This window comes from Empidonax traillii, unplaced genomic scaffold (assembly GCF_003031625.1).
Source record: "Empidonax traillii isolate 1590-97213 ecotype Southwest subspecies unplaced genomic scaffold, ASM303162v1 scaffold418:size511083, whole genome shotgun sequence".
Classification (NCBI taxonomy): Eukaryota; Metazoa; Chordata; class Aves; order Passeriformes; family Tyrannidae; genus Empidonax; species Empidonax traillii.
This window is the reverse complement of record NW_020955611.1, coordinates 83,899-98,698: the sequence shown is the minus strand read 5'-3', so window position 1 is coordinate 98,698 and position 14,800 is coordinate 83,899. Positions and strand designations below refer to the sequence as shown.

Here is a 14,800-nt window from a genome sequence, read left to right as displayed (position 1 = left end):
TGCTGTGATGGGAGATTGTTATCCCCTTCCCGCAGGACAGGCAGGTGGAGCCGGGCTCCTGGGGAGCAGCTGTCACGCTGCAGGAAGAATGTGCCACCACAGAGATGCTGATGGGGGTGCTACCCATGTAGCATCATCAAGGACACCTCCTCACCAGTGCCAGCAGTTGTCAGTCTCGCTGGGACATGGACAGTGGGACAACGGCTTCCAGAGCTGTAGAGTTTCCATGTGCTGCTGGTGGCCCACAAAGAAGATTGAGATGGCTCTTTGTAGTTCAAATGGACCCCAAGGTTTCTAAGAGTGTCAGTCCATAGCACCTTGAAGTTTGCTGCCATCCTGCTTCTCCTCCCATGCTTACCCTAGTGCCTGTGTGATTGTGCAGCAGCCCAGCTGGCAAGCTGCCTGAGGCAAAGAGAAATCTCCTCTTTGGATGTATCAGTTCTAAATCACATAAACCTGACCCAAAGGAAAGGGTATGACTGCGTATCTGAGAATGGGGGGTCTCTGACAGCTCTCATGTAGATTATTTTAAGCTACATAACTGTGCAAAATGACCCTTTCCAGTTATCATTGCCACCAGTGAGAAATGAAAGGTTTAATGAAAAGGCATTAAAAAGTGCAGACAACTTTTCAATATCAGCCCCTATAATCTAGCATGGAAAAAAAAATATAATGAAAAGAAAGACAAGTGGAAATTAACACCAGATCAGATTGTGTTTGGGCCTTTATTGGTGAAAGCAGATAACAGTTGCAGGGGAAAAAACAGATTGTCCCTCTCTTGTGCAATCTGAAGGAAGTCTGCAGACAAGTGCAAGTTATTGAAGGGGCTATGAGTTTTACTGTGGGATTATATTATCCAGGGACTACACAAGTACTAAGAGGTGGTTAATCATCTTTGTTAGCCTCCAAATCTGTGAATCTGCAGGAACAAACATTATCATCTGCAACAAAAACCAGGCCGGGCTGGCAGATGCAGAATCCCAAGGAGTTGGTATAGTTGTTGTGTGACCACTACACTTCTCTGTACCGGTTCCTAAAGCTATGGATGGGGAAGGAATGTTGAAAAGATATGATTTCAAAGTGAAAAGCTGTAGTGGGAGAAAGTACAAAGTCCACTGAGCAGAGCCCACAGATTGATCAGTACCCAAGGGCTTCACATGACTGAGGTTTCTCTCCCTACACAACATTTGGTGTTTCTCTCTATCCCCCTTTGCTGTGTTTGCCACCTGCAGCCTGAGGTGGTGTGTCCTGAATTTGCTCATGATTTCCAAATTGGAGTAAATTTTTTTTTCAGTCTGACTAGCAAACCCTTGTTTTCCCCCCGCCTCTGCCTCCCTCCCATCATCTCCTCTACCACCGAAAATTTTGATGGGTTGCTCTCCCCTGGGTGCCAGGAAACCGTGTGACTAATTAAAAAGTTGGGGCAAGCTCAGGTGCAAGGAAAACACAAGTCAGATGATGGGCTGCTGCCCACTCGCTCCAGCAAGTGCATTCCATCTCTGCATGTGTCTGCCCTGCTGCTTGGTAAGGCAAAAGAAAACGCCAAGCTTCTCTGGGCTGCACTCTCTGCATCCTCACAGCACAACTACATAGGCAAAACACGGTCTCCTGCTGCAAAAGCACCGTGGTCTGGGGAGAGAGGTAACCATCTCTTTCCTGGGGAAAAAAATTGGTCTGTGTACTTCATCACACAGTGGGGTGGCTCTGCTCCTTCAGATTTTTAGGTAAGTTTGGGAATGTATATCAGAGGATTTGTGAGAAGAGTCTGCAGCCCACAGTCCAAGCTGCCAGAGGTGGCACGCAGCAAAGTAGTGAAAGGGCTAATGAGTGGGGACATCTTCCTCTCACAAAAGATGCATGTGAGAGACAGCAACTCTGGGTCTCTGTGTGCTACTCACATGCAAATGGAGCAGGAACTTGGAGCTACCACTCTGCACGGGTCCTGCTGGTGAAGGAGACTGGTGGCATTTCCTACTTCTTGGAAAAGGAGTGTCTCTCAGCTCTTGCTGAGTTCAGAACTGTGTGGAAGCTGGGAAGTCCTACATGGTAGCATCTCATCCCTTGGAGCAGGGAATTCCCAGAAGTCACAGTGCTTCTAGCAGCAAATTTAACCTCAGATTTTTGAAAGGCTGCTGCTTCCTGCATTAGCACTCTCTATGCATCTATACCGGACTCCACATCTACCTTTATCCATGTATCAGAAGAAAGGATTGCTGCATCTCCCAGTAGAAAACCTCAGAGAAAGAGGCAGCTAGCAACAGAGAAAGGAGCTCAGTCTTGATTCTCTGTAGGAAGATTTCATCATAACCCTGTGTGGGTGGGATGTTCCTAACCGTCTCCACGCTCTAAGCATCTGCAGACATGCAGTTACTCCACATGTCAGACAAAAAAGAAGAGTTTTCCAACTGCAGATTTGATGCTCAATTACAGAATGGAGCCTGACAGCTACTACTACTGGGTATTAATAACTCTGCTTCACTTTATGGCTTTAACAGCTGTAGCAACCAAGATTTATGATGACACATTACGTTCAGCAATGCATCACGTAAGGAAACTAATCTGACAGTGCCAGGTCACTGAGCTGACTTGCAAGCTTTTAAGTGAGTTTCTTCTGCCAGATTTGCTGCCCTATTTACTGGATAAAAATGAACAACTTGCACTGTGTTAATAAAACTCCGTACTTGCCTCTGTTTTGGCAGTTCACAGACTCTTCTCCCCCTGTCACACTGCCATCCCAGGAGCCAGTTGGTCTTTCTTCATTCTCCATCCTCTTTCTGAAAACCCTTTGAAACAGGTCCGGTGCTGTGTATCCTGAAGAGGGGTATGCCACAGGACAGGAGGGGAGGGATGAAGCTGGGAGGAAACACTGGGACCACAGGCAGAAATGAGAGATGGAAGAGCTATGAGAGAAGCGTGAGATGACAGTTGTACAAGGGCAGAGTGGGGACTGTGGCTGCCACTGCTCACTGTTTTGCGGCAGGAATTTATCCATACCCCAGTCACTCTTAGAGAAAGGATGGCTTGCAAAGACTGGACCATCCATTACTTCTCCCTAGACTTGGAGTTACAGCTGACAGTGGGAAAGTCAGTCCTAAATAAAGGTTGAACATTAAGATTGTACATGGGAGCTGGGTCTGGGTCTGCATCAGCCACTTCGGCAGCCACAGCACCTGAGCGGTAACCTATGGTTTTTAATCTCTCATCTCAGCTGTGGGCTGTATATTTCCATGTTTTCCATCCTCACAGCACTGTAATCCACTGCACAGACACAGGTGGATGGACAGCAGAAGGCAGCTTCTTATCAGTTGTAAATGGGTTCGTTCTCCCGGCCGTTCATTACTCAAAGATGCATTCCTCATTATTCTGGCAATTTACCCAAAAGTCTGCTCCAGCTGTCTCTAATGGCATTTCCAATTCCTATCCCATGCACTCTTTCTGTGGGACCCATGAAAAGCAATTAAAAAGAACAAGTGTATGGTCAGGAGGTCTAAGCTTACTGCAAAGAGTGCTGTGCTTCCCCTGGCAGACACTCAAGGTCTGCAAGTTGAGGATGCAGAAAACACCCTATGACAGAATTGAAATACCTCTTTGAGTTTACACACATTGTTTTATGAAACAAGAAACTGTGAACAAATAATGTAAAGTATGAACCTTTGATTAATATTTTAACATCTGCAATAGCAGTATGTGCTGCAGTTTATCTCTGCTTGTATTGGTACCTAACAAATATTACAAATAGAAAATACTTTTCAAAAAGTAATTTAATTGCTGTTTGCCTGTGGAGCAACAGAAAATATACTGTTCAAAGTCATCAGTTTTTGTCCTAAGACAGTATTGTTTGAGGCAGAAATATTGCCAAAGAAATATTCTTAAAAGGTGAGATTATTCCCTGTTTTAACCTCCAAGTGAGACATTTCCTTAGTGGTGGTTATGCCTCTCATTTCTGGTACTACTTCTCTTTGAGTACCCTACTCTTTCTAATTTTAGAAGCACAGGGTAAAATATGTTGAGAGAGACCTGGATCCTCACATCCCGCTCTGTACCATCATAGCCACTCATATTACATATTTTCTTTTCTAGCTCTGTCTTGAAACTGGTTAGTTTTATTTCACTCTCTCCATCCTGTGATGCTCTGAATTAATTATTATTGGACAAAAAAGATGGTAACTTGCCCTGATTCTTGTGTCAATGTTATACTTCAATTTAAATAATTCCTATTGTTTCCTGGCATCCAAATGGAGGGCTATTGGAGAAAAATAAATAATTAAATGAACTAACTCACTCCTGTATTTCTGCTAAGCTTTGGCTTTGTTGGTGAAGTAAGGCAAGTCTGTTTTGTTTGCTAGGCAAAGAAGAGCTTTTCAGTTTCCCCTTACAAGGTCAGCTTTTCTCTGTGCGTGTGCAGGTTTTAACTCATCTTTCTTGACTGTATATGGCCAAACAGTGTAACAGATGTGGTGGTATGGGGATGGTTTTGCCATTTCTTTGTAACTACTTTTCTAAACTCCACTAAAATTATGTCAGCTGGCCGTCCTAGGTTAAGTTTTGCTTTTCCCCCTGCCTCTAACAAGTCTTGATTATCCTACAAAAGACAAATACCTCGGGTCCTTTCTCCTCTGTGTTGCTGAAATGTTGTGTTCTCAGCAGAAATCATAACTTTTGCCCCCAGCATGCACAATCTTGCACCCTGCGCTGTTGAACACCAGCTGATTTTTATGACACTGCATCTCCAAGCTGCTTCCTGTCCAATTGTTTCATCCTCCTCCTCCATGTCTCCAGAACCTCCCACAGCTTGTCAGCTGCGGTCTCCAGTAGCACACTGTGTCAACACATGCACGCTGTCGTGTCCTTGCAAGCACATCCTTGTACGTTCTGTATGAACTCCTAGTTTGGCTGTTTCTGGTGGGGCAACAGAGCGAACTGTTTGGCAGAGCTTGGATGTTTGGGATCTATGCTGGGAGATGTTCTGTTTGGGATGGGGGGCCTTTGGGAAAGCCGTGTTGTGTTTCAGTCAGCTATTCATCATAGTCCACTGAATCTCAGAATCACAGAATCAATTAAGTTGGAAAAGACCTCTGAGTTTATCGAGTCCAAATATGTGACCAAACACCACCATGTCAACTAGACCATGGCACTAAAGTGTCATATCCAGTCTTTCCTCATACACCTCCAGGGACAGAGAGTCCCCCATCTCCCTGGGCACCCCCTTCCAATGTCTAATGACCCTTTCTGTGAGGAAGTTATTCCTAATGTCCAACCTAAACTTCCCCTTGCTCATCTCGAGACTATCTCCTCTCATCCTGTCAGTCGTTGCCTGGGAGAAGAGAGCGATCCCCACCTGGCTACAACCTCCTTTCAGGTAGTAGTAGAAAGCCTCCCCTTCTCCAGGCTAAACAACCCCAACTCTCAGCCGGTTCTCATTGGATTTGTGCTCCAGACCCTTCGCCAGATTCGTTGCGCTTCTTTGAACTCGCTCCAGCACTTCGGCGTCGTTCCTGAACTGAGGGGCCCTTGAAAAGTTTCCCCCCTGTGCAGGGAGGCTGCGGGGCGAGTCCCCGAGGCGGGGGCTGAGGGTTCCAGGGCGCGGGTGGCCCCCCCGTCCTCTCCCCACCCCGATCGCCGCGGGGCTCCCCGGGCAGAGGGCCCGGCGGCCGGACCGGCGGCCAGAGCCGCCCCCGCTCCGCAGGGAGGGCCGAGCGGGGCGGGCCGGGCCGGGGCGGGGCGGGGCGGCCATAAAGGGCCATAAAGGGCGGGCGCGGGCAGTGGCGGGGCTGGCGCGGTCGCTCGGGGTGTGCGGCGCGGCTGAGGTGAGCGGGGGGCTCCTCTCCGGAGCGGGCGGGGTTATGGTCCCTTTCGTGCGGGCTCTCCTGGGAGCGAGCCCTCGGTAATGCTTTTGTAGTGGTTGTCGATATTTAAAGCGGAAGAACGCGGGTTTTGTTGAGTCCCGGTGAAGGAATTCCCGGTGAGGGGATGAACGTCCCACGGAGGGAGCCAGACCTCCCTGCCCTCAGAGCCGCTGGGGTCCGAGGGGGAGCTGTGACCCTGAGGGGACGGGCGCCTGCATTTTTTTGGGTGTTGTGTCGAGTTATGTCTTATAGTGGCAAGTTGCTGCTGCAGAATAAATCACCTCATCGTGACAAAGGTGAAGGTGTGTTGTCCTTGCTCCTTCTGCCTCTGATTTGAGTGTGGCATCCAGTGATCTTTACACTTACTAAGTATCTTTACCAGCATCTCTTGCTTCCATAGTCTTTTCATTCCCAGAGAATGAGCATCTTCAGGTATCAGGTTTTCCTGTGTCGGGAATGGTTGGTGGTGAAACAAGAAGTATGTGAACTATTAACATCCCAAATACACTGAAGTCACTAAGATCCTGTTGTCGCTAATGTAAACCTAGCTGAGGAGGCAAATGCGAGTGATTTGGGGGTGGAAGGCTTTGGAGGTTGACTGCTTGAGAATTAAATTCTCTGCTGAACTGGAAATGAAAGAACTTTGTCTTCTTCCCCCAAGGGCAGCAGTGTGCATTATTCTCCTAGGTGAGGATCACCAAGCAGAACTAAGTGTGTGTGGGTGGGAAGCACTGGTCCAAGTCCTTTCTGGTTACTGGGTGAGCTGTGTGTGTTGCCTAAGCTGCAGAGAGGGCTGCAAACAGGGAGGAGGAGAGGGAACATTTTCAGAGGCAGAAGCTGGAAGCACTTGCAGCTTAAGTTAGAAGACTTTTGTGTTCTTTAGTGATCTGAAGGATTTAATGGAAATACAGGGAGTTCACAATGGAAATATACTTTATGCACTTGAAGTGTCTGAAAAAAACTGCTGGCAGGCTTGATGCCTTTGGGTTTATGCTGTGTTGGAGCATTAAGGATTGAGCTTGGAGAACCTCTTGATTTATTCTGGATTAATCATCTTGTGAATCACAGGTTTGTGTTGTGCCTGCCGGTGCTGATGTAACCCAAAGCAGCACAGTTTGTAATGCAGCACCTCATCCTCAAGGACAGAAGAAAGTTCCCCATGAGCATTTTAACCTTACTGTGTATTTGATCTAGGATGTGACTCTCCTGTAAAGGTGGTGACAGGTCAAATGAGCTGCTCAAAAATTAAAAGCTGGAAGAGGAGGGGCATGAGATGACAATAGCTGTTCTTTGATAGTTGGTTTTAAAATGTTCCATGCTGTTGCATGTTAGGAAACTATATGGCTGGCTTTTAAGCTATTCTTGGTAGGCAAGAGTTAATTTGCTTAAGTTTGATTAGTCTGACCTTGGCAGCTGCAGTCTTCACAAGTACTTGGGGCAGAAGAAGGTGAGGCTTCAATTAGTCTTTAGCTGTCAGGAAGCACCTGACTACAACAGAAACCTGGAACACTTAAAAAAGAAGAGGATATTAATACCAGTTGGAATTGCATGACTGTAGAACATATGTAAGTATCTACATGCTTACATGTAAAAGAAAAGCAACTTAAGGAATCTTACCACATCTGAGCAAATCATTCTCTTGGGCTTAAAATGTTCACACAAGGCTGTGATCAAGTCTGGTTAGTGAGATTCTCAGTGTTAAAAGAGTAACGCTAACTTGACAGATGTAATCTGAAAATAATCCCAGCTCTTACAAACTTATTTACCCTTCTCAAATGAGCTAAAGCTGGGGCAGGTATGAGTGTTTCCACAGAGGTGGTTTGGTTAGGCAATGTCTCTGAAGAAGAGTAAAGAGTTGCTTACAAAGACTGGAGTTCAAGCTGAATGTTGTTACCTGACTTTGCAGCTGAAGTTCTGTCCAGGATGCTGAACTGCTGCAGCTTTTTGCAGGAGCAAGGTGTACTTGGCCTTTATCCTATAAAGCATAGATGATGGATGGTACAGAAAGAAAAGTCTTTTGTGAAAAGGAAGAAATCTTCTATCTCTGGCATAATTTAAGTGCTTTCAGTGGACTAGATGTCTAAGCCCTGAAACTAACACCTGAGTGTCTTCTACTGTTGTCTTAGTTAGAGAGAGCAGTCTGAACTTTATACGTATCATGAAACAGCTTCAGAGCTTTACTTTCGAAAATGCTTTTGCAGCTCATCTGGCTTCAGCTGGTGCTGCAGGTGACTTTAAACTTGGGTAAAGCTTTTGTATTATCTTTGATAATTTCCACTTGATACGAAGTGCTTTTCTGAAGTTACCCTAACTTGCAAAAAAAAACCAATGACAACTAATTTTTTTTTCTGCTTACACCAATAGAGAAGCTGTGTATCATGTTAGGTGAAAGGCTTGCTTAGTACTTAGAATTACTTCCTTCTAATTTGTCTGTGTGAATAGACAGAAAAACAGAGCCTAGGAATGTGCCTAGGAAGCATAAACATAAAGTCTGACTTGTCTTTTCCTTTTTATATTCTACCTCCTTACAGTTTCTTTGGAGAAGAAAAGCCTTAAGATGGCAGGCAAAGGAAGTAAAACAGCAGACTGCATGTCCTGCAGTGTGCTGAACTGGGAGCAGGTCAGCCGTCTGCATGAGGTTCTTACAGAGGTGGTTCCAATCCATGGACGAGGTAACTTCCCAACACTGAAGATAACTCTGAAGGACATTGTTCAGACAGTTCGGAGTAGGCTGAGTGAAGCAGGCATTGTGGTGCGTGATGCCCGTCTGAATGGCTCTGCAGCTGGTCATGTCCTGGTCAAAGATAATGGGCTGGGATGCAAAGACCTGGATCTCATTTTTCAAGTTTCTCTTCCAAGTGAGGCAGAGTTTCAGTTAGTTCGAGATGTGGTCTTGCGATCCCTCTTGAATTTCTTGCCAGAAGGAGTAAGCAAGCTAAAAATCAGTCCCGTAACACTGAAGGAAGCCTACATCCAGAAGCTAGTGAAAGTGTACACGGGGACTGACCGTTGGAGCTTGATATCACTTTCCAACAAGCATGGCAGAAATGTGGAGCTGAAGTTTGTAGACTGTATACGACGGCAGTTTGAGTTCAGTGTGGACTCATTCCAAATCATACTGGACTCCCTGCTCTTTTACTACGACTACTCGGAAACTCCCATGTCAGAGCACTTCCATCCAACTGTGATCGGGGAAAGTATGTATGGAGATTTTGAAGCAGCTTTTGACCACCTCCAGAACAAACTGATAGCTACCAAAAATCCTGAAGAGATCCGAGGTGGTGGGCTTCTGAAGTACAGTAACCTCTTAGTACGAGACTTCAAGCCCATGGATAAGGATGAGATAAAAACCTTAGAGCGCTACATGTGCTCTCGATTCTTCATAGACTTCCCAGACATCCTGGATCAGCAGCGCAAGCTAGAGACCTACCTCCAGAACCACTTCTCCAAAGAAGAGAGGAGCAAATATGACTACCTCATGATTCTGCGCAGGGTGGTGAATGAGAGCACAGTCTGTCTCATGGGGCATGAGCGAAGGCAAACTCTCAACTTGATTTCTCTGCTGGCACTCAAAGTGCTGGCAGAGCAAAACGTCATCCCTAATGCCACTAATGTCACGTGTTACTACCAGCCAGCACCTTATGTTAGTGATGTAAACTTCAGCAACTACTATCTTGCAAGTGCTCCTGTGCTGTACAGCCAGTCCTACCCCACCTGGTTGCCTTGCAATTGATGGCTTCACTCAAGTGTTTCTGAATGGAGGCTACTGATTGCCAAGATGCTGAGTGTGTGTATATATAGATAAGTAAGAACTGCCAGTTGGATGTTTTCTACTGGAAGCATGACTGCATTGAACTGTCCATTTCTGGTGTGCAGTGGGATTATGCAACCAGACGACCTGCTATGAAACTTTCAGTGTGTCTCTACAAATGCCAAGAAGCCTTATTACCTCTTCACTGGGAGAAGAGAACCAGCAGCCAAATGTTAAGAGGAATTGTTAAGAAACTTTGTACTAGTTCTGGAAGCGGCTATTAAGATGTGATTTCAGTGGAATATCCAGTAAACTGGGTTAGTTAATAAATGCCTTGTGCAGAAGCTGCACCTAGAGTAGCAGCAAAACTCTGCTTTCTATTGCATAACCTCATTATTCTTCTTCAGTTCAAGTTCTGGCCAGACTTCTATTGAAGGAATAGACTAAACTAAAAGAATGGGTGCGTGTCATGCTTGGGTTGCTTTTACTTTCTGGCTGTGTGGAGGTGGTAACAGTATGGGTACCTGTCTGTCTTGTAGAGGGCCTAAATGTTGTTTCCTGTAGTATCCATAGATATGTGATCTTGCCTCAAAATCAAGACTAATTTCTTGGCAGTTGAAGATGGATTCCGTAGCCTGTCTCTAAAGCATAAGCTGGCTAAATTTTTCTTGAGTACAAAAATTTTGGAGGTGGCATCTCTAAACATGCACCAAAACACAATCTAAAACTTGGCAATGCAAAAAGTCCTTGAAATTATGAATTGAAGCTTTAAATAGAGTTGAAACCGCAGTTTGAATATTTATGATGGAAAAATACTCTTGAGTCCAGGATCAAGCTAAAGCCTTTCTGATTGTATCCTTCAAAACAGTTTTTAGCACAGTTGGAAAGTAACACAGCTCTTATACTGAGTTTGGCCCAATTTTCTTCTTCACAGATCCACAGCAAAAAACAAACAACAACAAAAACAAAACCTCAAAAAACCCCAACCAAAACAAAACCCAGCAAAAAAATCACCCCAACCCCAAAACACTGTGAGCTGCAGGGTTATGTGCATTCCTGCCACAGTATGAATTCCAAAAGTGCCTCCTAAAATGAATTTCTTACTGTGCAACTTCAGGCAGGTCCTGAAGGCTTGTCTTTCTGTCACCACTTAAAGTTTATCACTATCAACTGGTCACTGCATGAGATGGTATTTTGAGCAGTTAGAGTAAGATTTTTCCTTTTTGCTGGTCTTAACCCTCACTTGAAGAGATTGTCTATAAACCCTGAGTAGAGCTCTCCACGGAAGCTGTATGTGTTGAAATTCTGGGCCTGTTTTCAGAGTAGCCTCTGGAAGAGTATGCACTCCCTTGGAGGGGTAGGGAGCTGACCTTCCTGAAGGGTATGTGCTGAACTTGCTGCTTTGAGACTCCTGTGCTTTATAAAGAAGCTAAAAATTCCCCAGTTATTTATATAGTGGTGTTAGAAACTGGTGTATTAACTGGACGATTTTCACTGAATTACAATAGTAAAATTCATGTAGCAAATGACCTTGAGTTTCCCTTTCTTAACCGGAGAGGTAGACTAGAACGGCAAGTCTTAGAGCTATTTACTGGTGCAATGTTCAAGAATGCTTGCTTGCTGAATCTTTATTACCTCTAGCTGTTTCTGCATGCTTGTGAGACCAAAGTGCCTGATCAGACAATTTATTTAAGCTTAAAAGGTAAAGCAGAAAGAAGCACCAATGTTGGGTTGCTGTTCAAGGTGGAAACAGCAGCAGTGCAGCACTTAAATGGCTGTAAAAACTGCTTGTTCATCATAAGACCAAAAACTTCTATTTACATTGCAAGTTCTCTCTTTTCATAACTACTTCATAAACACAGCCTCAATAGAGCAGCGAGGCTACTCTTGTGTTCAGACTTTCATCTAGGTTAGGAAGGCAGGGAGGGATGCAATCTACAAAGCAGACTATATGTAGCCAAGAAGGCTTTAGCTTAATTTTTTGAGTGGTTTTGTAAGCAACTTCAGTAGCAAATGTACAAATAATTTGGTGAATTATATTGTGGCTTTTTTCATTAAAGGTTTCCCCATTAGTCAGCCAAAGAAGCTAAACTTGAAAGCAAACCCAGTCTTGGACTTGATGTAGTTTGCAGACAAGATATCTCTCACCCAAGACTTTGACTTTTTAAAAACTAACACGATGCCAGTGTTGTCATGTGTGTTAAACGTGGTGCAAGCTTACTGCTGGAATGCAGTCCTAGCAAGAATAACTTCTGCATGCAAAGCAATACTTGGTCTAGTATAGAGTGTCACTAGAAAGAAGATTTAAGGGTTTGTAATTGCTGCTGTCTCTTGTGTAGATGTTTTTAAAGCTAGCCTATGCTATAGCCATTGCAGAAGTAAATCATTGTCTGGAGAGATGTTTGATTTGCATATCAGATAATTTAGGCTTAAGTATCTATCTTGTGGGATCTCATCTTTAGAAACTGTTTCTGTGCATCAGCTCATGTGGGACAAGCGGTGAGATGCTAAGGAAGAGTCCTACCAAGCTGGAAACACAGACTTATGTTTTACTGATCTCTGAAAGCCTTGGCTGCTGAACATCAAGCCAGGTGCCTCTCCTAGAAAAGGAAATGCTATAAAAAAAGGCTGTAATGGATTCCTAGTGAGACAGAGCTATGGAGAAGTTAAGCTTCCTGCCACTGTGCTTTTGGTAACGTAACCTGATGCCGAGGCCTCTAAGGAAACTTCACATTGAGTGGCTGCCCTCTAAACAGCTGAATGCCTGGGCCTAAGCTTTGCAGGACCTCAGTGTTCCCTGTCTGTTTCTTAAGATGCTTTGGCACATTAGAAATACTGATGGCTGGCTGTTAGCTGTTAAACTCTTGAATGGTTAAATTGTATCCTGATGCTGCACACTACCTATTGCATTGGCACTAGAGTACAAAGGATTGCTGGAACGGTCTCATTGCCTTCGAAATAATCCTGGCTCGGCAGGTAATGCTGGTGTACTCAGTAGCTCTTCATCACTGTGTTGCAGGCAGTCTACCCCTTTCTGTTTCAGGTTGCCCTAGTGGCTTGATGGTGCATGTGGCAGTGGCTTAGTTTGCTGTGCATTAGCTTGTTTGGGTTCAGGTTTATGGTCACTCCTGTAGCAAGGGTAACTTGACAACGAGCACTGGGTAAATGATGACCTCAGTCATGACAGTCTAGGCTGCGTGCTTGATTCAGTCACCCTTTAGCACTTAATGACACCTCTGCAAACCTGTTCTAACCACTTTTGCCCCCTTTGTGCATGAAGTGGAGGTTAGAGAAAGACTACTATACTTCAGACTATTACCTTGATACATTCCCTCTGGGCACTGTCATTAAAACAAAGCTGCAGTAACATTAGGCTGCAAGTCTTGTTTCAGTGCATCATTCCTCAGGACTAGGCTTCTAAACTAGATTGTGGTATAAAAAAGCTGTCTTTCTTTGCACAGCTTATAAGCACTACTGGACAAAGCCAGTTTGAGGTTTAAGCATCTGTTCTCAGCACTTGTTGTCAAGTTCCCTTTGACTTGCAGTTTATTTGTGTGACTTTCTCACTGTAAGATAGACTTGTTTATTTTATAGAGATGCTATCAAGGAGACCTAGTAGTAGACTGGGTCTTCGTCACTTTAAGATCCCTGTGCTGATCCATGGTCACTCTGACAAGTTGTAAGGTAAAACATACTTTCTGCTCCCTCAGCTCAAGATTTAGTTGTTCCTGTGATTATAGTCAGCTAGTTCAGTCAATCAGGAAGCTGGAGGTTGCAGACTACTGCTTGCTTCTGAATAACCATTTTTCAAAAGATCCTTGTGCTTTAACATTAATCATCTCTTCTACAAAGCAGTAGGTAGTATTTAAATCTATTCCAAATTCCCAGCGTTTTCACTGAAACTGAAAACACGTATTTTGGACTTGAGCTGAGAGGTTAAGCATTTGGTATGTTTTGTGCCTAGGCTCTGTGGGTTTCTGATTGCTAGAATAACCATTGATGTTGGTAGTGATCTCTGCTTATCACTGCATGAGTAGTTGGGAAAAGGCCTCTTAGAAGAGAACCTGGGCAAACTTCTTTAATTTTACGCTGTCATGGTACTGATGGTACTTGTTTCCTATCCCTCTCACTCAACTAAGTCACTGAGTGCCATAATTGAAAGGCACAGGAATAAGCAGTAAACTGACCACAGTCACTGGCAGCCTGGTCTAATATGGGTGTTGGGAGAGCAAAATGAGTAGGAAAACTTCTAGCCATTCTGTCTAAGTCTTGCTTAACATGGTTAAATGTACTTCATATATGTTCTTTAATTTCAGTGAAACTAGAGATAAGGTGGAATGCTGGGCTATAGCTGTAGAAATCTTGGGAATGGTTGGAGCATTCTGTTTTTTCTCACTTGTATTGGAAGAGACTGCCACTCACTGAAGTGTCTGGATTGGGCTTGTCTCTCCGACTAAAAATGCACTTTCTGTTGAAATTTAGAAGGTCTTTTTCCTATGTTTTTCTTACATTTTTACTATAAAAAGAAGTCAGCTCTTGGAAAATCTGTCTCATATCTCTTTGGAAGGAGTATTTTTTTTTTAAGCTGGCAAAACAAGATATGACATACTTGGATAAGCCCAAATGTGAGATTGGTCACAGTAACTTTGTCTACTGTTCTGCACTATGGTGTTCACTTGTCACTCTTGGAAACTGGGTTTTTGACTTTAATGATGCTGAAATTCTTGTGCAAATAAACTTATGCTAAACATTGTGCTTGCCTTTAGCAATTTTTATATCTAAACTGTGCTGACAAAGTATTTGCAGAGCTTATTGGTCAATGTGTGTGCAGGTGCACTTGCAGGGGGAGTAAGAGTGTGGGATACACAGTAGTGCTTGCTTTAGATGTTATTCAAGGTACTCTTTTTATTCATGGATGTACACATCTGCCTCAGCTTCCTGGAGATTAGTCATTTAAGGAGATGTGATTAATCTTTCACTTAGATTATACTGACAGTTTCTAGAGAACCATTCTTTCCCTCTCTGACGATCATCTGGTCTCAAGTTGACTTTAAAACATGCTGAGGCACAGACCTAGACCTGTTAAGTAGCGTCTGCTCTAAACTAGAGCCTATGAGTCTGTTCTGTAACACACTCCATTTTATATGCTGCTGCATACCTCAACTCATGAGCCAAGGAGGTGAGAAACAGTCAGCAACTTTTC

The 14,800-nt window shown here is 44.2% G+C and overlaps 1 protein-coding gene across 4 annotated transcripts; it reads left to right on the top strand.

Moving 5' to 3' along the window:
- Window positions 1-5,337: 5,337 nt before the first annotated feature.
- TENT5C (terminal nucleotidyltransferase 5C) lies at window positions 5,338-14,348 on the top strand. Of its 4 annotated transcripts, none has more exons than XM_027894151.1 (2): window positions 5,338-5,359; window positions 8,378-14,348. In XM_027894151.1, the coding sequence occupies exon 2, from the start codon at window positions 8,404-8,406 to the stop codon at window positions 9,577-9,579; it is 1,176 nt and encodes a 391-aa protein (XP_027749952.1). In that variant the 5' UTR covers window positions 5,338-5,359; window positions 8,378-8,403; the 3' UTR covers window positions 9,580-14,348. The 4 variants fall into 4 exon arrangements, with proteins under 4 accessions (XP_027749952.1, XP_027749951.1, XP_027749949.1 ...); XM_027894150.1 differs by lacking the exon at window positions 5,338-5,359 and adding an exon at window positions 5,775-5,807; XM_027894148.1 differs by lacking the exon at window positions 5,338-5,359 and adding an exon at window positions 5,974-6,148.
- Window positions 14,349-14,800: the final 452 nt, after the last annotated feature.

Bases quoted from the DNA above. Each gene is read 5' to 3' on its own strand.
- TENT5C (XM_027894148.1), top strand. From the start codon at position 6,088: ATGTCTTATAGTGGCAAGTTGCTGCTGCAGAATAAATCACCTCATCGT. The intron at 6,149-8,377 runs GTGTGTTGTCCT...ACCTCCTTACAG, and splicing joins TCATCGTGACAAAGGTGAAG to TTTCTTTGGAGAAGAAAAGC.